The sequence below is a fragment of the Podarcis liolepis genome (assembly GCF_965112155.1).
Source record: "Podarcis liolepis genome assembly, chromosome: 4".
Classification (NCBI taxonomy): Eukaryota; Metazoa; Chordata; class Lepidosauria; order Squamata; family Lacertidae; genus Podarcis; species Podarcis liolepis.
Window position 1 is genome coordinate 61929637 of NC_139558.1, and position 25051 is coordinate 61954687.

At 39.3% G+C, this 25051-nt stretch overlaps 1 protein-coding gene across 4 annotated transcripts in view; it reads right to left on the bottom strand.

The window, feature by feature from the left end:
- Positions 1-25051, bottom strand: part of ROBO1 (roundabout guidance receptor 1) — a 571660-nt gene that overhangs the window by 207732 nt on the left and 338877 nt on the right. For all 4 annotated transcript variants that reach the window (XM_083498490.1, XM_083498489.1, XM_083498492.1 and 1 more), the window contains one exon: positions 14926-15252. In XM_083498490.1, the coding sequence (XP_083354616.1) occupies positions 14926-15252 (327 nt within the window). The remainder of the gene's footprint in view (positions 1-14925; positions 15253-25051) is intronic.

Below are 25051 nucleotides of genomic sequence, written 5' to 3' on the forward strand. Positions count from 1 at the left end.
AGTTCAAAAAGGCTTTGATAATAGAATTATCATACTGAACATGCTATTTTTCTAGAAAAAGAGGTGCAGGAACTCACCATGAACACTTCCCTTATTCTGTTTTAATGGCAATGGTGCCCACATGAGAGGTGCTGGAACTGAGTTCCTGTGAGTTCCTGCTGGAAAAAAATCCTGTACGAAGGCTGATGACTAAACATAATGTATTTAAATTGATAGTTCTATTAATATGGGATAGGTGAAATTTTTACATATGTAAAACTTATTTGATGCAGAATTGTAAACAAAAAGTCAAGCCAAAGTCAAATGAAATGAAATGGTAGAAGTAAATACATTCACTTCTACCAGTAGTGAATGTCATCAAAACTACAGTGGCAGAGAAAATCACACACTGAAAATAACTCTAGTAGGAAGTTAAAATTAGTATGTATCTTCAAAGTTTGTAAAAACTATGAAATTTTTCAGTCCACACCTTAGAAAGTATATGTTGTATTTTTACTTCCAAGAAATGCCAGTGAGAAACCCATACCAAGCAGGAAGTCAACCCAAGACTTGATTGTAACTTATGAATTACTTAAATTTAAGACTCTCCATGCCTCCACCCATAACTATGGCTCCTATCCAGTAGAAGTTCCACCAACTCCAATGAACTTTAATGTGAATACACTAATTATAGTTTTTCTTCTCTTTTTTACTCGTATATTCTCCACTCTTACTTTGCCTTTTTCTTTCACTCTTTCTTGTATGCATGCATACGTCTCCTGTAAACCCATAATAAAACTGTAGTGTCAGCTAATCTTAAAGTCATATAACCTGTTTCCCATTGATCAAAATTCTACACTTACTATTTACTTTTGACCCACATTCAGTATGGTCAGTATAAGTTCAGAATAAAGTATTCTGATTTCATGAAAGACTTGAATTACATCTAGAACATATATCTATAACTATATATTTTTACTAGAGGTCAGTTTAGACCACTTTAATGTATTCAGGTGCCCTCTGGGCACAAAGGGAAACTAAAAATGGAAATAAATGAAGCTTATGGAAGCTCTTAGGCCAACAGAGTCCATAAAGATAGAATTGCAAGGAAAGTGTAGACATAACACAAATCCTGGAAGTAATCTGTTCTGTTATTTCTGGGTCACTGCACAACACAACCTGAAAATGCTCAACCTGAAGCATCTTTAACCCGAGGTATGACTGTACTCAGTTACCTAGTGGTAACCCCCATTAAACAATCTCTTACTTCTGAGCAGACATGAATAGCATTGTACTGTAACTTTACTATACAGTGAATTCTTAATGAGAACCTGGTCATTGGCTCCTGCATAGCAGGCAATATGCATAAGCCTCTTTCCAAAGTTTTATCATTTTGCATTAACATCCACCCACACATACTGTGCAGTAGTATTTTCAGAAAATAACTTCTAATCTCAATGAGCCCACCACAGGAAAGATTTCTAGGAAACAAGGAAGGGCAAACTAAAGAGGCTTCAAGGACTCGAAAATGAGACAAAAGCAGGAACAAGGGAAGCAGGAAGGGGAAGCAGAAGATCCTTAGGACTCCAAGGATTTCTCTTGCCTGGTGTCCAAATAACTCACTCATTAATCACAGCTCAAACTTCACTCACAGTTATGGACACTGAAAAGAATGACAAGCCAGGTTGGCTTATCCCACAAAAATCAATTAGAAGGCCTTGAATATCTTTCTTCATAACTTACTTTCTAGGAGGGCTACAGACTGACGACTTCTTCTTCTTCTTCTTCTTCTTCTTCTTCTTCTTCTTCTTCTTCTTAAAGAAAGTTCAAAGTAACCCTGAAATCATTACCTAAAAAGGTTCTGCAACAGTCTAGAATTCAACCAATCTATGCACATTTGGAAAATAATACTGATTATAAAGGGCCAGCATCAGTTTCACCAGATCTTCTTTTTTTTATAGAGTTATTAGCCTGGTAGATCAGGGAGATAATGTGATCACAGCATATATTGATTTCTACAAGGCTTTCAACAAGACCCCCACAACATTATTGCAGGCAAACTGTTAGATAGGTTTGTAGCTACCTACTAAAGGGTAGTCAAAAATGGCTCCTCATCAACGTAGAGGGAAGTGACATGGGTTCAGACCTGGGTCAATAATTGTTCAACATCTTTATAAATGGATCAAGTCCAAAGGAGGGCAACAAAGATTAAAGATTCCAGAGGGGATCTGGAAAAAAGTCCTGACTCTCAGCTCGGAATGGTGGCTTCTCTTTCATTTGAGGTTTTAAGCAGATGTTACATGACTGCCTATCAGGAATGCTATACTAGTGAATTTTCAGCCTCAGCAGGTATTACAACTAAATAAAAATTCAAGCTTCCAACTCTTGAGCATGTGTGTGAGAGGGGTGGGGGTGGGAGAAGATAAAGTTAGCTTGCACAGAATAAAGCAGTAATGCACTATGCTCAGCTGAATAAACAAATTGTCCTGGGTGGATATTATAGAACAGTATATACAAAGCAAGCTATCTTTAAGGCGATTCCATATCAAAACCAAGACAGATACTATTGTAAAACCCAATTTGACTAAAAAAGCTGGAGCCAAACAAGTTCTCTTCCGATAAATAGTCTGTATTGAGTCTCCTACTAGTGACAGATGAAGTCTAAAAGCAGTCTGGCATTCAGAGAATCAGTTTAATTACTGCCATCCTGATTTTATGAAATGTTCAGCTCATAGCCCCAGTGGAACTGAAAGACAAAATGAATCCTGTTTCCTTGGTTTTAGGTCAGAATGGATAAGAGATGGAAGGATATAACACAACCCATACTTAATAGTGATTGTGGCAAGACACTGTTTATGTCAGGGGTCTGCAACCCTCGGCTCCGGAGCCGCATGTGGCTCTTTTACATCTTTGCTGCGGCTCCGGGGCGGATACTAGCGAGGGGAGGAGGCGCACTGTGTGCCCTGACACTCCTCACTGTGACGGGCACTGTACTGGCTGTGACGTCGCATGGAGGCGGTGCGTGCGTTAGTCACGCACCATCCTGACGTCACCTTCCCGCCCGCTGTCAGATCGTGGCTCCGGAGATATATTTGTTTGTCGCAATGGTTTTGCAGCTCCCAGTTGTTGTTTTTCCTTCGGAAACGGGTCCAAGTGGCTCTTTTTGTCTTAAAGGTTGCAGACCCCTGGTTTATGTGAAGAATTTTAAAAACAAAACGAACTCAGAGTCTTGCTCATCATAGGCAGGGTTTAAGATCCACATTAAATTAATTGTAACACTGCTATTTGAAGACACTGAATGCAAACTGAGAATGCTGGAATAACGGGGTGATTTAGCATCTGGAAATGTTTTTAAAAGAAAATATCCACACACTAACATATATCTGAACAAAAAAGTTGTGCCTGAATACCAGCACTTAGTGCTCCCTTATTCCACCACCCTTTCTTTTGTCATGTTTTTGGGAGGGCACGACACTGAGATTTCTTATCTATTTTATAAAGTGTATGTTTTTATTGTATCATTGGTTACTGGACTATAAAGCTTTTTTTAAAAAAATCCTCATGAAGATATTTTATACTTCTGCATTACAAAATTATGTCAGTAAATTCTTGTATTTCATCCTTGGCATCCCTAGGAGTAGGTGAAACACAAAGAAGCTCAGTTTCCTCGAGTACCACATGGGTTTAATCTTTGATTAATTGAACAAAAACTAAAAAAAACCCCAACCCAGACGTTATTTCTTTTAATCACAGGAAAGATAACTCTTCTGTGGCTTTACTGGTAAGAGAGCCAGCAGATGTCTGTCTGGTCTGGAGGGAATTTCCCTTTCTCAAGAGAAAACAGCTTAAATAGAAGAGGAACAACCATATGCTGACTATGCACTGCTTAACAGATGACGTAGACATGCATCCACTACAATGGTGAAAGGAGACTTTTAAATTAAATTTCATTTAACATGCAATGCAATCAGCTGAAAGCAATTTACATGCTGGATCCAAGTTAGGTCAGATGATTGTCATCTGAATTATCTGGACACAAAAACAGAAAGCTAGCTTACTGAGCAACGTGATTGTTATAAAGATGATGAAATCAAAATGAGTGACCCTCAGTGTTCAAGGTCTTTTAGGGTTTATATTTTCTTGAGGGAAATGCCTGTATAAAGCTCTAAAACCGTATTTTTTATCACCTATGTGACAAGACCCTAAATTATCCTTTGCAATGCCAGCACAAACTCAGAAGAAGAAAAAATGTTCAAGACAAATAAAAGGAAAGCCCTCAAGCACAATCTTAAATTAAAGAACCTAAAAAGAGCTCTACCTACTCCAGCCTCCCCTTTGCCATAGTGACCAGATGCCTCTGGGAAGATCACATGCAGGACATTAAGAGAGTAATCCATTCCCACTGTGGTTCTCCAGTAACTGACATTCCATCAAATTGTCTCTGAACCTGGGGGTAGTATATAGATGTTATGACTAGCCGTCATTCACAATCTTACCTTTCATGAATGTCTAGTCCCATTTTCAAGTCATCTAGTCAATGGCCACCACTGCATCTTGTTTTAAACAATTCCATAGTTTGTACACTGTGAATACCTAGAGAGCCCCTGGCTGGGGAAGACTTCATAGAATTATAGAATAATAAGATCATAGAGTTGGAAGGGACCCCAACAGTCATCTAGTCCAACCCCATGCAATGCAGGAATCACAGCTAAAGCATCCATGAGAGATGGCTATCCAACCTCTGTTTAAAAACCTCCAAGGAAGGAGAGTCCACTACTCTTGTGAATGTTTGTTCCACTGCTGAACAGCTCTTACTGTCAGAAAGTTTTTCCGAATCTTTAGTCGGAATCAACCTGAAGCCATTGGTTAGAGTCCTACCCTCCAGAGCAGGAGAAAACAAGCATGCTCCCTCCTCCATGTGACAGCACTTAAGATACTTGAAGATGGCTATCATATCTCCTCTCAGTCTCCTATTTTCCAGGCTAAACATACCCAGCTCCTTCAAGCTCTCCTCATAAGGCTTAGTTTCTAATCATCTTGGTTACCCTCCTCTGCACACATTCCAGCTTGTCAACATCCTTCTTAAATTGTGGTGCCCAGAATTGGACACAGTATTCTAGGTGTGGTCTGACTAAGGCAGAATAGTGGTACGATTACTTCCTTTGATCTGGACACTATACTTCTGTTGATGCAACCTAAAATAGCATTAGCTTTTTTTGCTGCTGCATCACACTGTTGACTCATGTTAAGCTTGTGGTCCACCAAGACCCCTAGATCTTTTCACATGTACTACTAGTAAGCTGGATGTCCTCCCATGCTATATTTGTGCATCTCGTTCTTCCTGCCTAAGTGCAGATCCTTACATTTGTCCCTACTGAAATTAATTTTGTTAGCTTGCGCCCAGTTCTCCAATCTGTTGTGGTCATTTTAAATTCTGATTCTGTCTTCTGTGGCATTAGCTACCCTCCCAGTTTGGTGTCATCTGCAAATTGGATGAGCATCCCCTCAATTCTTTCATCCAAGTCATTTATAAAGACATTGAACAACAATGAGCCTAGGACAGAAGTCTCAAAGAACCAAAATGGTTAATGAAAAGGGACTTATCTTTGCAGAGGTGATATTGACTTTTTCCCCCGAAAGACATGTACTTCTGTAGGTTGGATGATTTTACTGAGGTGTTTCTGGTAGATGTGCTTGGCAATCCTGGCAATGTTTTGGCCACTTTGTAAAATGAAGAGATGACCAAAGCAATTAACTTAGTAGCTCCTATGTGCCATCTCCCACACTGTAAAGCTTGCTTGGCTCTTTGGTTTAGAAATCTCAAACCAATAAAACAGGTTAGGAGATAATTAGAGTGACAAAAGATGTGTCATTCAGACACAGATAAGAGCTCAGTATCAAGCCTGTAGATGGGATGAAGGTGAAGCAGTAATACTTTTTCTCCATCATTATATATCTGGAAATACATCAGTTGGCTCAGAACCTACTTCAGCTTGAGCCATGTGGAGTTGAGGGAACCATTGGAGGCCAGATATTTACTAATCACTTTAAAGACAAAATCACTCACATTGGACTAGATGCCACATTTTTAAATGGGTAGATCCAGAAAAGTGACCAGTGTTTCATCTAAGCTAGTATTGCATGATTAGTCTCTATTGTTGGCACAACAGGAGGTAAACAAGGAACTTGGGCGGCGGGGGGGGGGGGGGGGGAGTCTGACCTATCTATTGTAAGCACCTTTGCTCTCCGCAACTTATAATTTCTAGTAATGAGGGACTGTCTGCCTGGGTTCAGGATATTATAAATGGCTTTTTGGCAGATGGGTGGTCCTGACTACTTCAAGGACATGTTTGCAAAGGCCACATCTGAATATAACTTCATTGGGCATTCTTTGGATTATAGTAACTACTGCCTAGTTACAAATGTCTCTTTCTTGGGCAAGGTTTTGCAGTGAGAATTTGCCAGTCAACTAGGCAGTGAACATAAAATAGGACATGATAGACAATTATCCTTTTTCGGGGGGGGGGGCGTGACACATGCATTAGAGCAGGGATGTCCAACAGGTCGATTGCGATCTACTGCTAGATCCCCGTGATATTCGGTAGATCGCGGTCAATCTCTGGCTCCCTTTCCTCTGCGTCCATAAATCTGACTCCTGCCCCGCCCCCTCATCCCACCCTCCATTACTGTTTGAACTCAGGAAGGGAAGATGGAATTCCCTCTGTGTGGCTGTTTTAATCCATAGCGATGTTTTTGTGAGTGACTTAACCCCTTGCCTTCCTCCCCCTCCCTCCCCAAAAAGCCTGCACCCTAACCCCCCAAAAACAGTGCTTTTGTCCTCCCAAAAAAGCTCAACAACTGAACCCCTAAAAAAAGGGGGTAGATCACTGCCAGATTTTTATTCTGAAAGTAGATCGCAGTCTCTTGGGAGTTGGCCACCCCTGCACTAGAGACACATGGAGAAGGGTAATATGTATATATGTTTATCTGCTAATTCTAGAAGCCGGGGGGGGGGGGCAGATGAGATAACTTGAGTACTTACCGTAGTTTTACTTAAGGCAGCTATGACTAGTCAATCTACTGAGCTTTTGTTATGAGCTGAATGGAATGGAGCTGGCATGTAAAGCAGGCAAGTCTTCAATCACCTAATGACTTAGAGTAGAATTCAAGCAATTCAATTCACAATACTGTTTATGATGAGTTGATGAGTTGTCTATACACATACTTTTGCATATCTTAACTGGAAGCCAACCTTGGTGCCTCTTTAAGCATTGGATCAAAGCTGGAAAAATTCCTGGCTTGTTTTCTAGAGGGAGGAAGAAATGTCTAAGAAAACAGTACAGGCAATAACACTGTGTCAGGTCAAGGTGTAATAGAAGCCCAAGCATGTTCAGTAAGATTAATAGGACAACTTGGGGGGGGGGGGGAGCATATTTTGCAAAACGAGTTAGAAGAGCACACCATACACCAAGTTTCTGATTCTAATAAGATCATGGTTATGCCAAAGAAATCAGATAATGTTGGTGACTTGTGAGACCCTCACACAGTTAGTGTTATTTAACAAGTAGTTCATTATTTAAATCTGCCATATATAGCAGAGGGTCAGGGGAAATAAGAAAAAGCTGCCTCTTTTTTAAACAGTATCAGTGTAGCTGATGTAGTATCAATCAGTGGATAGTTGCAAAGGATGTGAAACCTGGTAAGAAACTATCCTCATCTCTCTCCCCAAATTCCCATGGGAAAGATAGACAGACATTATCTTAATAATTAAACCTGCCTCCCATCATCTCCTAAGTGATCTTTTTTTATCTGGGGTCTCAGTCATAATTAGTTGATAGCAGTTAACTGTTTGGCAAACCCTGATAGCTTATCAATTAGCATGGTATAAGCCTTCAAATTAGAATCTGCATGAGGAAGAGCACATTTCCACAATCAACAGAGTTCAAGACAGTCACACTAGCTGCACTGGAAACATATTCTGCTTCTGGCAGAACACCAACATTAGCACTTCAGAACAATACCAGTAAGAGGCTTGTTGGCACACGATTGTGCAAAGTTATTCACCAGCATCTGGTTATTATTAACACTCTGGTTCTGGTCTAGCCTCCTGGGCAGAATCAGGAACTGTTGAATCTGTCTTTGTCTTTAGCTCTACTTTAAATATCTACAGATAAGTTCTATATCCCCCAAGACAAGACTTGTTTCAAGGATTACATTCTAAATTTTAAAATACTTTTAAACCTAGCACCTAACTGAGCCTGTAATACAGCTAGAAAAGTACAAAAAAATACTAACCAAAAATCCTATGCAACAGAACACAAAGCAAATCAGTGCAGCTGGACTAGATTATGTACTCCACTTACTCATGCCAGGAGGAAAAGGAACTTGGTTGCTTTCCGTCTCTGGCGGCTTTGGGTAAAGTACTCAAAATATATGATACCCCCATTTATCTGGCATTTTCTTCCTTTTTTTACACAGCTGCAAGAATTTCAGCTATTTTGATGTAATAAACTCCAGACTAAGGTAAATAGCTTGGCTAGTGCCTCATCTCCTAAGTGTTAGTAGCAATATGAACCCTTTTGCATTCTGGACCAAACAATTAAAAAGAAAGAAAAAAGATTATGCTGTTTCACATACTGCCCCAAATTTCTGCTCAAACATTTGTGAGTGACTCAGAGCCTTACTACACTTCAATCTTCCTACACAAATCCTTCCTAAACACAACAATATATGACAAATACTGAATAAGCTTTATGCAAAATGAAATAAATAAATAAATAAACAAACAGAAAGAAGAAACTTAAAATTTCTATTTTGGTTATGTGTGGAGCTGGCCGTATGTAGTGTGTTCATGTACACATGGCACAGTTAATGGTTTTCTGTACTCGGGGAAAGAGGTATCTATGGAAGGCAGTAGTGTCTATGAAAGGCTGGAATGTAAGAATTGTCACTGCAGAATTATAGGTCCTTCCTAGCTTTGGTTTTATTTTTGTGTCCTTTTGACTCTTATCCAGTCCAATGCCAGCCTTGTTCCTTTCAAGGGCCCAGTGAGGAGGTGAACAACATTACACCCTCCATGAAAAATGCTGCTTGGGATTGGGAAAGAAAATTAGGAGGATTTTCTCTAGGTCTAAGGTATTTGTAACAAGTGTTCCAGTAAGCTAGACTTACAGTATCCTTTTCCAGGATAGTCCCCATTTAATTCCTCATGTTTTCACACACATCCTCAGTATGTTCAATCTTCATTGACTTGCTTCTCCTGGGATGTGGTGTCTAAGGATTTGTTATACTTCTGCAAACACTGGAGTTCGCTCACACCTGTGGGTACCTCCCTTTTGTGTGTATGAATAGTGTGGGTCTGGCTACATAAAGACACACAGAGACAGAAGGCGTTTGCTACTAGTTTATAGGATTTCTTTTTGCCCTGTTTTCTGCTCATCCCAGAAAACCATCCCAGAATTAAGCAGAAAACTTGAAAGCCTAGACCAAATCTTCTGTTAAATGACACTCAGTGATAATCTGTTGTGCTGCTGGTTAAAGTAGCAAATGACATTACTTGAAATCTCCAACATTTCTATGAATAGAAAAAGCTAATATAACCATATGCTTTTTTGAAATACTGTATATACTACCTTGCAAAACAGCAAGCTTATACAAAAAAATGTTATCTTATTGCACAGGGAGTAAGATTTTAAATGTCATCTCATTTTTAGAAGCCTTAAACAGGCATCTAGTAACTCAAGATAACAACTGCTCTTATAACTGTAATACAGTAATACTCAGTTTACAGCAAAGAGAAAATAGGAAAGTTTTTTTTAAGTGCTTATGAACAGCTGTTCAGTTAAACCTTTTAATGCCTCAACCGCCTTTTAAATGCTACTGCTTCTAGGTACAGCTTCAGAAAACATATTTTCCCCATGCCTGAGGTTTGCTTCAAAAAGAAAAGTAAAAAACCTGCTTCGAAATCTACTCTAACAGATTAGAGTAGTGTTGTAATAAAAATTACCTTCACCCTAACCCAATTTTATTCTGTGTTGTCCCCATCTGTTGAAAAAGTGCTGCATGTATTCTCAAAACATAAATTAAGTCCTGCCAGATATGATCACCAATTTGAGGAAGGAAGGCTTGTTACAGAAGCCACTTTTTCTCTATCCTGGTGACAGATGATTTAGTGCTGAATTTATTTATTTCATACAACTTATAGTCTGTGAGATAGTAAACAAACAAACAAACAAAAGACCTCAAAGTGCTTTACAAAATGAATAAAACAGTAAAATTATCAGTAAAAAGGGTTAAAAACAACTATTTAAAACATTCAAAAATAATTAAAATGAACAATAAAAACAGATTAAAACACATGTCACCATTCTACATATCTGAATGCCAAGCTAACAGCAGCTACCATTTGAGTAGTATGGAGATCTTTGTGCACAGTGCCAAATATGCACCCTGAAGCTAGTTTTGCAGGTCATGGCCAGAGGATGCAAGTCACATTCAACTATAGTGAATGAATGATCATCTGCTGTTTTTATGAACCAGAGTGGCACCATATAGTCTCTTATCAATGTCCTGTTAATCTTGGTACTTTCTGAGCAAAGAGCTTTTAAAACACAGCTCTCCTCAAGACAGTATGTTAAGGATAGTGATTCCATTTCAAAATATTAGGATTATGTGATTCCATTGGGTAAGAAGTTACACAACAACAACAATTTTTACTAAGAAAACAGACTAAACATGACTGGTGTGGGGAAAAGTCTTTAGGAGGTAATCATAAATCTCAACACTAAAATACTATTTGTTGGAACTGTTTATTTCAGGGGTGACCAATCTGTGATCCTTCCATCAGGCTGAGTCATCTTGGCCAAGTGTCAAAAATGATGGGAAGTGCAGACCAGCAACATCTCTACTGTCCTATATCCTTCTGGTATACCTTATATGAATCATACTTTTCTTGGAAAGCCTGGAACAAATTTACATTCTGTTTAACCAAATTTATTAAAACAGTTGTCTGCTATGAACCAATCCATACTGTTCTAAGCAAGGTTGCCTAGGGTTAGCTACAATTAGTGTTTTGTTTTGTTTTAAAATATATATATATAAAGCTTACTAATTTAACTTTTCCAACAAGCATCTCTAGCAAATGTTAGTCACAATACATCACTCTTTTAATACTAACAGTTTTAGGTGTATATGGAAAGAAAAACCTTTAAGAAATCTCAAAAGGCTGGCATGTTAGCACCCAAACAGCATTTGCTTTTCCTTACTTCGAATACAAAAAATGCAGTATGCTTTAAGTGTTTATGTCACTGCTAGATTCTTGTCTGGACTTAGAGAAGTAAGCAATGCTTCATCTCCCTGTGAAAACTGATCTCTATAGAGGAAAAATTGCCCTGCATAGTTTTGACAAGAACATGCCCTTTACCACATTACATAGGACCTTTAACTACCAGAGAACATGTCCCTGCAGATGGTAATCTGAACCTGGTTATATTCCACAAAAACAAATAACACTGAATTAATTTAAGTACATTTCAAATAATCAAAAAGCTGGGTTCAGAAACTCAAGAAAAGAGCTGAGCAGATTTCAGTAGTAATATGGCAGCTCTTAAGAGTGGGTTCTGCTTCCATACTATCATTGTCTTTGCTAGCAGAAAATGTTTTAGGAGTTGGCTGCATGCCCCATCAACTTCCATCAACTTAAAGCCACATCTGGCTGTGAGTCTGACAGGTAACCTAAGAAAAGTTTACTAAAAACAAATGTGTACAACAAAATAGAAGGAACAGCAGCTAAAATTCCTTGCAGGAATACAGAATAGTGTTTATTGAGCATCAAAGAATTACAGCTTCTATGTTCTGCTTATGATTTTGTTCAGTTTTCCAAAACCATATATTACATATAATGTTAGAGGTCACATTATATTTTCATTACTCTCCTTTAGTATAGTCAATGTTTTTAGCTTAAGCTGCTTTCAGTATCCAAAATTTTCTAACCACTGTATCAGACACCAACAATACTTCTATTTTTCTACCATTTCAATATTTATTTTCCTATATAGCTTTCCACAATGTGATTTATGATCAGTAAAATACATAAAAAGATGCAACAATAAAATCCAATTTCATTCAACAATTAAATTAAATTGTATACATATGGCCCAATTCTTCTAACCCAATATCAAGCATCATATTTCAATCTCCAAAGACCATTCTACAAAAGGTGTATGTTTAAAGCTAGTTTTAAAAAGGTTAAGATCTCTTTTTAACCAGGATTTCACTGAAACTATTTAGTCAGGTGGAAAATAAGCCTGACAATGTTGTAAACAAACAAACAAACAAACAAACAAACAAACAAACAAACAAACAAACAGCAAAATATAACTTCCTAATTAACAGTTTACTCAATACTCACTCATATAGCTCAGAATAAGTAGCTGCAAATAAAAATACTGTCATAGAAATACATACAGTATAGGAAATAATTCCAGGGAAAGGGAATTGTAAAATGACAGAAGCAAAAGGAAAGCAGGCATCACCAACTCTACTTGCCAGTACAACAGGTCTCAGCATGGGTAGAAGTACAGTACTCTTAATAACCTCCAAATAACTCTGTTTACATTGGATATTGAGGAAGACAAACAAGAGCTTTGCTCTCTTCTCCTAACTGCATTATAACAAGAAACTCCTTTCAGCCTTCTGTCCTTGATTTGAAGAAGATAATAAATGGGGGGACGGGACGGACAACTTCCTGCATTTATCACAATTTCCAAATGACTGGTTAAGTTATGAGACAACACAGTCAACCCTGCCCATCACATTCTTTGATAAGCACACAGGACTTTGGGAACGCAGTATTGTGAGCAGGTTTCAATAAGATTAAAAGACAGTGGTTGAGATTTATGATGTTTCATATCTAAATCTCTTTGGGTTGTCTTCCAAGAACGGTCTGCATGCTGGAACGGAGGCAAACATTTCATTTCACTTATGCAGCAGTTTGAATAAGCTTAGAAACAGAAATTGAGGAAAACCCTTTACGAACTCTGTATTCCTGTAACATAACTGAAGTCCCTCCCTGTCTTCCATCCTTCCTTCTGTGCATGCCAGGAGACTTGAGGTTGTGGGAATAAACAAGGCGACCCATGGCAAGTAAACATCACAGATTTGAGCAGGAGAGCCTCATGGCTGGAAGCAGTTGTATGTAGGTGGGGAGAGAGACATTGCAAAGGCAAGAAGAGGGAACTCCAATCCAGCTGTAGGATCAAGGGGATAGTATGGCAGACCAGAAAACAGGCACTGATATAGAGACTTAAAGACGGGAAAGGGAAGCAAACAGGGGTACGAACAGACAAACGACAAGGAGCCTAAATAACTGCAGCAGAGTGCCTTTCTTTCACCGTAACTGGAAAAGTGCAACTTGTTCCTGTCAAAGCTCCTAAAAACTACAGCTTACAAGGCGATTGAATATCTCCTATGCCAATAAACCACAACACTTCTCTCTTGAAAAACTGATTAATGTCCCCTCTCTCTCTTGCAGATATCCACTTCTCTTTTATGCTAACTTCCATTCCTTCTTTTCCCTTTACTTGGTCTCTCTCTCTCTCTCTCTCTCTCTCTCTCTCTCTCTCTCTGTGCATTTGTGTGTGTGTGTTTGAGAGAGAAGGGGGGGATGCCTCTGATTGCATCATCACTATTCTTCCACTGGAATGACATAGTGCTAATGTTTTTAACAAATATCTAATTCTTACCATTAAGCCTCTTGTTGTATTTCTGATCAAGAGGGCTCATTTTGAGGGTAATAAGTGCACTTAAAAACTGAGAAGTGGAATGGCAGTAATAATACTTTAGCACTGATTTAGTCCTTAATCAAATCTGATGCCATTTAATAGAGAACAAGTATATTCACATATTAGACATTTTAGATACTGAACTAAACAAACAACCAACAAAACTAAACAAACAACAAAATTCCCAGGGTATAAAGAAACCAGCATACAACTACATCTACCATATACCAAAACTGATAATTTTACAATATGACCCTAAAATCTACCACAAAATACACAATCAGTACCGCACATGCATTTTAAAAATCTTTGTGTACCAATTCATATAGCTTTGCAGACAAGGGAGGGGGGGGGAGGGAATCAAACATTTTCTCAGGCACTTCCTGTACAAGGTTTGAAGTACATTTAAACAGAATCATTCTAACTAACTTACACTGAAAAGCTGGGGACATGCCCAACTTTAGCATTGTTTATCCTGCATGAAGGCAATGGGGAAGTTTTTATTTCTGCTAATGTTTCAGAAAGACATTTCTGCTTAATATTCTTTACCAATTGCACAACTCCCAGCATATTTCATGTCTGCTGATCAATAGTGCATACTTGTGTGGAGAACATGCTAGAGTGAATGTAAGTAAACTGTAGGCCTCTAGTAGACTTAGCAAGTTCTGTTAAATACTGTAACAGAGTGTCAACGTGAGCACACTAAAATGAATGACAAGACATGTGGCTGCAACACTCCTCAGTAGATGCAAGAGTGTGCAAGGATAACCTCACAGCATTTTGTAACTAATTGAAACCATTTTTTACTCACTAAAACACTTAAGAAATGTGTCATTACATTTTTTTTCTCCCCTTTGCTTAGCTCAGAATTGCTCAGTGCCATATGTACTGCTGAATACAATTAGCTTATTGACCATATAGTCAAAACAAAAGCAGATATTCTAATTTACTTAGTCATATTCATAATCTGCTTGTGTGAATATAAACATTATATACAATTGTTAGTAGAATGCTAATGTTCTGCACTCAAACCTAACTAAATATCTTATTTGTATATATTGAGCTCAGACATAAAAAGCTAATGACCTCTCTGTATTTAAAATTCCACTCAAGCAGCTGCTTCTAAGGTGGCTAACAGTGATGGATAAAGAGGAGAAATACTTACTTGCTACTTCCAGCGATGCATTGTGGCTCACAGCTTCACCAAGGTAATTCCTTGCTACACAGACATAGACTCCTTCATCAGGCCTGCTTTTGCGGCCATGAACTATTCGTAAGAAAAATAAAGATCCACTTGGCAGCAACATCCGATGAGAACGAGGATCATCTTTGTCTGTTTCAACCCTTTCTCCTCCTTTATACCATTCAATAGTTGGTGTTGGCCTGCCTTCGGCCTTACAGTTCAAAGTTGCTGGTTCTCCTTTAGAAACAATTAGATCCGAAGGATGTTCAACAATGCGAGGTGGGGAATCCTCTTGGCGAAGACGGGAACCTAAGGAGGGTAAATGTAAATAAAAAATTAAATTTCTACTTCTTGTTAAGATGTAATGGAAATGCTGTGGCTTAGATTTAAAATGGCACACTTGGAAATCAACAAGTACTTCCTGGTTATTCTTATAGTTAGCTTGATGTCATCTAGTTGGTTAAGATTTTATTACATTTATGGGCAATTATATGTTCTTCCAAGTTAGCATTTACAATATATTTATTGCTAATTAACATGCTTGCCACTATGACCAGATTTTTTAAAGCAGTTCACAGTAAACATTTAAAAGCAGTACAATACTTTAAGAATTAATTGGTTGCTTGCAGTATTACTGTACTGTTAACATAAGATCAATACAATCATGAAATCGATGAAGTCAGTGAAAGTGAAGAAGCAATATATAAATACACATCTTCAAAAATTCAGCACATTTTGATCGAAGTATCTTTTAAAGAGTACTATCTTCAGCTGCCTCCTAAAGGAAAGATAATCATGGATGATTTTAACTTCCAGAACAAAACTGGGGCATTATCACATACTGGCTTCTGATTTTGTGACCCCACTGTTCCATTCTTAGTCTGGCAGTCGTTTGACACCTTCCAGAAAGATGGATTGCATGAAGAGACTGCAAATGGTAGGTTCAAATATATAAAATGCAGATTTTCTTCATGCATAAAGTGGGGCGGGGTGAGAGACAAAACACAAGGAACTGCCTGTGAATATATTTCCACCTAAGTGCTGTAATAAAGTCACTCTTATCTGAAACATTCCATAAAATTCCTTAAATTGTAGTGTGCTGTATTTTTCATGAAGAGAAGAGTGGCACATAGAACACATTAACCACAAATTTGATGACAGCCGCCAGAGGGGATGTAACAGCTTTGACATCTGAGTAATCTTTTTCCACAGCTATACTTTTAATTTCTATCCTTATAGTCAAGTTATTTAAGTTCCAATTTGTGTTTTATTTAGTAGAAGCAACTTTATGTATCAACATAAATCTTACAAAGGGCACAAATCCTGTAATTTTCTTGTCAGAAATCTGTCCCAGAAGGGTTAGTTGGTAAACACAGAAATACAATACTTATTAGTTACATACTTTATCTACAAAGAACCCACATTTCTCCTTCTAAAAGCTGATAATCACTGCAATAGAGGAAACTAACAAACTTGCACAACCTGCTTTAGTATAAATTTCACATCTCAGACTGAAAGATATAGCATGCCAAATATTCAGCGCCTTTGGTTAAAAGAGCAATTACTGTGTACATAATACTGATCGACTTCCCACAATTCATTTGCAAACTAATACCAAGATTCTGACAAAATTTTATTTCCTCAGTTGGTTTTTAAATACAAAGGGGTTGTATAGAGAGCAGGTGCAACAGACTGGCTGGAAGAATGACATGTGAGCCAGAACATCTTTGGTTCAGGTGAGCCCAGATATGAACAGACCACATAGTGCACTAAGTGTGAAAATACTGGAGTGCACTAGGAAGTAAGCAAATACTCGGAAGCCCATCTTGTTTTTAAAAACTAACACTATCACTTTTTAGATTCAAACAAAGGCAAGAGCTGCAATTATATTATTCATGGCAATTGGTCGTATCAAAACAAATCATACCACAATTTAAATCAATGGGCTTAATTCCACGTTTCCAAATCATTTCATCTACAAGTGCTTTGCGTGTCGAGGTCCCCAATACACCCCAAAGGAAAACACAATTGACACTTAATTTTTGGCATAATTTTGGCCACAACTTTATTCAAATACAGCAATGTGAGTGGTTGCTTAGGCATTGGTAGCACTAACTGACCCCGCACAGGGACAGCTCTGACATTCGCACCCCCCATGAAGTCAGCAAGGGTAAGTCACCTGGAGAGAGAGACGGTGTAGCACCCTGCTTGTGGTTAACGCTTAGCTGGAATGAAATATTCAACGCAGCAATAGAGAATTTAAAATAATTATTTATTTGTCAGACAAATAAATGAGAGGCACAGTGGTATATGGTTACCAAGCTCTGGCCTGGCTCCTGCCATTATGGCCAGCCCTTATATTCCCTTAATCCAGCCCCCTTTGCTCCTCCTTGGGCTGCCTCTGTCCAATCAGCCTGGTTGGATTTCCTATTGGCTGATTGCTATAACCAATCACAAAAAGATACACCCATATCCTTCTGTCCTTATAAGGAACACAAACAGCTATATATTGTTACATCTATAAATGACAAATAAGTAGTAATATATCTTACATGTGTCTCAACAAGGAATCTTAATTACCAGCTCACCTCTTGCCCTCCCTGCCCTATTGCCTTCTAAAACAAATGGTTAATCTTAAATTTTTATCTTAAACATATGTCAAGGATCTTGAGTTTCACATCAACATTGAAAGATATCCTTCATTTGAAGGTTTCTAAACAAATGTCTGACAGCTAATATATCAGGACAGCATTTGATGGCGTCTTCTTGTCTGGCAGGGGGCTGGACTGGTGGCTGACTTAATTCCAGGATAAATACAACTCTTCTAGCATTTGTTAAATCCTTTGCATAATTACATTTAAGCCAATATATTTAAGCTAATATATTTCATACATTATCATAGGTAACCTTTTAAAAGGAATAAGGCTTCTCAAAGTAGAAAGGAAGGAACTCAGTTTAAAACAGTTTAAGAAGAAGGCTCTTCAGTTTACATCCCCCCCCTTCAGCAAGCTGCTTTTCCCATTATCTGTTTAAGGAAGAAACAGCTTTAAAAAGACTTCCCAGCTAGATGCTTTTTCTCCCATTTGCCTCTGGCCTTAGAAAATACAGCTCAAGGTTTAAAAGAGGCCCATGGTATCATTTTACTATTTGCCCATTCCTAATTATATTTATCTCTGCCTTTGTTATCTTCTGTAACATGTAGGGTCAATGTCCTGCTTTTAGTCTGTAATTTCAGCTTTTACGACTTTGAGAATTGCTTTCTGCTATCAATCAAAAGGGGCCCCTTGTCTAGGAAAACAGTGCCAGTGTTTTCTTAAGCAGCTAGCCTTCTTGCCTGGCATGAATACTTTTGAAAATCTACTTTTGAAAATCTAAGCCCTCTTTAATATACAAGTCCTGATCAAACATTAATAAAATGCAGGCTTATGCCTGATGCCTCAACGGGACTGGGAACCATGCCTCACCTCTCCCCAGCATGCTCCCAGGGAATTGCGTGGCCCTAGGCCCTTGCCAGGGGGTTTCGGACAAAAGCATGGGGAGCCCCTGGGTTCCTTTAACGGTAAAACCCTTCAGCAGCAGCAGCAGCATTTTTGAGGGGCAGGCACAGCTGAATCCATACCCCTCCACCACCAGCAGCATTTTGGGGGGCAGGCACAGTCGAATCCATACCCCCAAGCAACCAATTCCAGACCAATGCCTAACCACCAACCTTACAAGTTGTGACGATTTGCTACGCGGTAGGCGAAAACCAAGTGGCACACACTAATCCAGTGTTTCCCAACCTTTTTTGGGCAAAGGCACACTTGTATCATGAAAAAAATCTCGAGGCACACCACCATGCCAGATGGGGAAAGGTCACTTTTTACTTATGTAAAAAAAAAAAAAAAATAGTAACAGCATAGAAGGTAATGGTTAGGCTAGCATCCCTCTTCCAAATATGCTAGGTTTTTATTTGCAGGGACTGTTCTACATGGGAAAGCATTCAGCACTGTCATTCTCCCATCTGCCATCTGAATTGGTACTATTCTGGGTCAACTTACTCTGCTGCATGTGTGTATCTGAAGAAGTGTGCTTGCACTTACTCTGCTACTCTGCTGTGTATCTGAAGAAGTGTGCTTGCACACGAAAGCTCATACCAAGAACTAACTTAGTTGGTCTTTAAGGTGCTACTGGAAGGAATTTTTTATTTTGACTATGGCAGACCAACACGGCTACCTATCTTCTGCTGCATGTGTAGATGAAAATGGCACCAAGTGTGGGGGAGGGGGCAGAACAGGTTTCAGATACAGGATATTAAGCATACACGTACTTCAGATTGAACTGGTTGCTTGCTTTGCAAGTTTTCATTTCCCAAATGACTGCCTTGGCAAGTGCAATACCTACCAGGCTCAATGCCGGTCTCGCGCTGCCGCTTCCCGCGCTCTCAAGGACCCGGGAGGAGGAAGTGAAAGGGAAGCAATAGGAGCTGGAAACTGTGGTAGCAGCATTTCCGGCTGAAGCGCGAGATAGAAAATGTTATCAATTGCTTCTTCTTGTACAACTGCAGCCAGATCCTTGCCCGTATTTACTCTGGAGTAAGCCCTAGTTTGTTTACGGGGTTTTGCTCCCGCGTAAGTGTGCACGAGGGATGGCAGCCTTAAATATCGGGGAGACGCAGGAGTCGCCTGCGCTGCTGTAATTCCCCCTCCTTTTGGGGAGGGAGGCGCTGGGCTACTGTGTTTACCTGGAAGTCCCACGGAAGTTAATGCATTATTAGGCTACTACTAGCTTAAGCCGGTGCCCGCCTTCATCCCTAGGCGAGAGGCACAGAGTTCTGTTCCGCCCGGGCGCTGCCTCTTTAAACGAGCGCGTGGTTGAAGAAGGCGCTTGCCCAGCTCCCCTCTGCGCCTCGGAGGGCGGGTTTGAGCACGCGCAATGCGCCGCCGTCTCGCGCTCCTCCCTTTTGCGCGCGCTGCCCCGCTGCCGCCCCATTGGCCGGGTCCTGTCAGCTGATCCTGTGTTATTTCCTGTGTGTGTGTGTGAGGGGAGAGAGAAACCTCGGCACCACCACCGCGGAGCCGCCCCCGGCTCGACGCGGATCCTCGCCGCCGCCGCCCCGCCTCTCGCCGCCCGACTCGCCCGCCTCCCTCCCACGGCACACCAGGCAACGTCTCGCGGCACACTAGTGTGCCGCGGAACACCGGTTGGGAAACACTGCACTAATCAGCCAAATGGCAAAATTCCTACCGGGCCCCTGCTCCAAAGCAGACGACCCCATGACAGGCAATAGCAAGGTCAAGCAAACAGCCTAACATTAGGGAAGGGAGGGCGGGTGATCCGAAGCACACAGCGAAAGAGAACGTCCGTTGCTGCGTACCTTGTATTTAACAAATAGGGCTGTCAATCACTAAATGGCAACATCTAATTTTCCCCAGTAACAGCCCACCCCTGCTTACAAGTTGGCCAAACCATCTGCCCAGAAACAGCAAGGTGTCTTGGAATCTCCAACCGCAACACGTGCTCTCCGTGATGGAGAACACGCTTTCTGACAGAAATAACCACTGTACAGTAAAAAAAAATTCACATCTTCTTATATGACTGGGAAGCTGCCTAACAGATGTACATAAGTAGAATAAACTCTCAAGTAGTATGGGATGCCCTAAATGGTTTTTTTTAATGCACTTGCAAGTGATAGTTGCAACCAAAGCTCTGCCTCTTTTCAGTGTAACTGGTATACACTCACTTTCTTGATAAATTATGCAGCTTTTCCTTACATGCATACAGACATGCATTTGTTTAAGAAAGATTTTTTAAATAAATCTGTAACTGTAATCTCATTCTATTTTCCTGGAAAGGTAAGTGAAATGTCAGAACTGTCTATATGTTCTTAAAGTTATTTATTAACAGGATATGAAACCCAGTTCAGGAAACACCAGGGATACAGAAGGTCAGCTGCTTTCGAGGTTTACACAATGTATAATGCCCAATTGAAAGTCTTGTTAACCACTTATGGCCACATGAATCTACTGTGAATATTTAATATTTTAAGAATTGTTAACATCAGACATTCCTAACACCACCACACAGCCAGCTTTTAACAACAATAAGAATGGGCTGCATAGTGTAAGATGGGCATTTACTAGTTTAACCAGGTTGTTTAACCCAAAACAATTAGGGTCCTCCCAAAAAACAAATTAGAATAAGCAATTAATATACATTATATTAAAAGGAAGAATAATGGGTAGTATGTTTCCTGTCCATCTTTCCTGTCCATCTTAAAGTTAAAATTCAGATCTTGAACTTCTAAAACAAAATGTTCATAATTCTGTCTATATATCGAAGAAAAATTCCCCAAACTAGTATTTGGAAGAGGGGAAAGTTAGCTTTATGATCTGTCAAGTCTAAAAATAAAATGTCTGTTGAAAGTGTAGAAAACTCTGGGTAAATTATGCAAGAAGTACCGGTAATTGTGCTTGCACAAACAAGATTTGTTTAGGGATGTATAATAAAGTTAAAGTATTGAACCAAAAAGAAAACAACATGTTTTTATACCTATAATCACCTGCTATAACCAATAAATTAAACAGTAAGGAGTAGCCCAATGTGAAAGGTGCATTATCTGTATAGAAATCTGACTATTAGATGTTGCTATACATTATAGTAGTTAGCAACCATATATAATCTTAGGCAAAAAGCAAAGGTAGCATCTAGAACACATACAGCATGCAATTTTTTTTCCAGGGAGTGATTGTATCATTTTAGTGTTGTTGAGAGCTGTAGGGAAAGTGTTTTTTTTAAAGTATGCACATTTATTTCCTACATTTATATCTTCAGGGTAGTATAAGGGAGGATTACCCCCATTTTATCTACACAACAATCCTGTGAGGTAGGTTAGCCTGTGAGAATATGGAGAAATCTGAAGTTAGTTCAGGCACAGGGATCTGTCCTACATTAAGTCATATAATAATAATAATAATATAATAATAATAATACATTTTTATTTATATCCCGCCCTCCCCAGCCGAAGCCGGGCTCAGGGCGGCTAACAACAATAAAACAGTACAACAGTTTTACAGATGCAAAACAATTCAGTCAGCCTTTATATAATTTCATTTGACTCCCTAGTTTTTTAGAAGTTCAACCGCCTTCCGGGTCAGTTTTCACCTACTAATGTATTTAAACATTTTTTTGTTGATGATCCGTGTTTTTTCAATGTGCTCCTTGAATTATTTTCACTTATTGTCTCCTTGTATCTTTTTTTTTGGCCAAAGTTTGTTTTCCCCTCATTTGGACAAGTGTTCAATTTTTTGAAAACAGCCTTCTTACTCCTTTTAAGCTTCCTTGACTATGTTTATAAATCACACTGGTATTCTCTGCGTCCTACTTCTAAAACTTCTCCCGTGTCAGGACTGTTGTCTCCATATGCGCCAACTTACCAAGCAGATTGGGGGCCCTGGTGTCGGGTCTGTGTTGGGTCTCACACCCATGTGCCAAGCATCCCAAGCTCTGGCTTCTTCTTCTCCTGCAGCTGCCGGGGGAAAAGGTCCTGGCTCCTACTGACATTGCACCAACCACACTGCGTTCCGAGTGTCACAGGCCCAGAGCACTACACAAACTGACTGAACTCCCTAAGTACCATGCACACTGAGCATAGTGTGCGAGTGCCACACATGTCAAGCACCCTAAGCGCCACGCACTGCACGCACAATGTTGGGAAGAGCCAGGACATCTTTCCCCAGCAGTTGCAGTTGCAGGAGGAGGAGAAGTCTGCCATGGAAGCCACAATTACGGGCTCTGCCACCTCTGCCAAATAATTATTCAGGGCCCCTTGTTGTTTCTAAATAATCAGCACAACAAAATCTTGCTATGTGTGCAAAAATAGCCACATTTTTTAAAATATAACTGTCTATATAATTGATTAAGTTTTGCTTTTTATATGTTAATATCTGGACAAAGGCATTGGCTCTTATACTGCAATCCTCCTGGAACATGAAGCAGTGCACCTAGATATCTTATGCTACTCAGCTTCAAAAGTGTCATATACACTTTGGGGAGAGAGGACTTTCAAATCTACATAAATTGCTGAATGTAGGATGTAGGAACCACTACGTCTATCAAGCTCAGTACAGTGGTACCTCGGGTTAAGTACTTAATTCGTTCCAGAGGTCTGTTCTTAACCTGAAACTGTTCTTAACCTGAAGCACCACTTTAGCTAATGGGGGCCTCCTGCTGCCGCCACACCGCCAGAGCACGATTTCTGTTCTCATCCTGAAGCAAAGTTCTTAACCTGAAGCACTATTTCTGGGTTAGCGGAGTCTGTAACCTGAAGCGTATGTAACCTGAGGTACCACTGGACTGTCAACACTAACCAGCAATAGATCCCTCAGGGTCTAAGATGGGAGTGTTTACCAAACATACCTGAAGACATAGGGATAGAATTTGGAACTTTTTCTATGCAAAGCATGTTGTATTTAGTATAGAGAGATATTGGTGCAATGCCCGGCATAGTCTCAGAGTTCACCATCACTCCCATTCAACCTGCCTCTCACTTTAGGACTTTTGTTGTAAAATGATTACAACAGTGTGAAAACTTAAATTAGCTTTCAGTTAAGTTTACAAACTTACCTGGACATACTTCTGAACAGATATACATAGGTATCACAGTTAGAGAAATAGATTACTAGTACAATGCATACCTAATGTGCTATGGTAAAATATAAAAGAAAAGCAGTAAAATATACTATGAAGCACAACTTATGAATTCCTTTTCAGACGGTTCCTCAAGAACCTGTCATGCATCTTTGGGCAGTGCTTGTGTTTACTTGTTTGACATACTCAAACATCCACTGAAGCTTTTAAAAACTAATGCATAATAGTCAGAGTCAAAGATGATAGTTGAAGAGCTTTGGTTTGTGTGAGTTATTAGCTTCTATGACAAAAAGTACCAAGGCAACATTTTAGGGGTAATTTTGTAAAGACATTTATACTTTCAGAAAACAAAATATTTCAAACAGCCTTTTAAAGGATTAGTAACAAATCCCTGAAGGAATGCAGTCAACCTCAGTCATATTGAAACCTTAAAGTCAACTTTCCCAACATCCATGAAGCATTAGTGAGCACCAGGTTAATGAGGCACAAAAAGAATAAAAGGTGTGATGCTTTCACAGGTAAATCAACATAACCACACCCAAAGAGAGTCTGTAATCTAAATGAATAGCTTAACAATCAAAATTTAGCTGCTGCTGGGGATCACTTGGAATGGGAACTGCAGAAATGAAAATTTTCTTTCACTTGTTCGCTCCTCTAGCACTTTGGCTTAGTGCATTATTTTATTAATTTAAACACAATTTCTGTTTAATTATTAATTTCTCTACAGAGAAGTATATTTTTGATCAAAGAGGAAGGCATGAAATAAAGATTTGGATCTCAGCAGTAACACTAGAACTTATATTAGACAGACTTGAAAGAAGAAAGCACATTAAATGCTATATTTAGAATTTGATTTGGGGAAAGGGAATGCCTTTCAGTGTATTGGAAGGCTGCAGAACAGGGTAATGCTGACAGATTGTTTTGCACATTAGTTTAGAGACAAATTTCAAACATTGAGTATTCTGAAATCTGAGAAGGCCCAGAGTCAAAAACACTAAAGAGAATTGGAGGACATGTGCATTTTAAAATAATTAAATCTTTATCCTAAGCTGCTGCCATATTAAAGTGGAAACGATAAGCTCAACTGAGACAAATTTTAGTTGCATATAATCATTAAGTTTCCTTAAACATCTATTGCACAAGTATATCACTTCTTTTTTAATTTAAAAGAAGTCATTTTGTTTTAATATGTTAGTAGGAAAGTCATTTTATTTTAACTTGCTGGCAGCAAAACTAAAATGTTGTTGTTAACTCTAATTTTCTGATCAACATTTTTAAAAAATGTAATAGTAGTGTAGGGCACAAGGAGAAGGGGACGAAAGAGGACGAGATGGTTGGACAGTGTTCTTGAAGCTACGAACATGAGTTTGACCAAACTGTGGGAGGCAGTGGAAGACAGGAGTGCCTGGCATGCTCTGGTCCATGGGGTCACGGAGAGTCGGACACGACTAAACAACAACAACAAACAGTTGTTAGAATG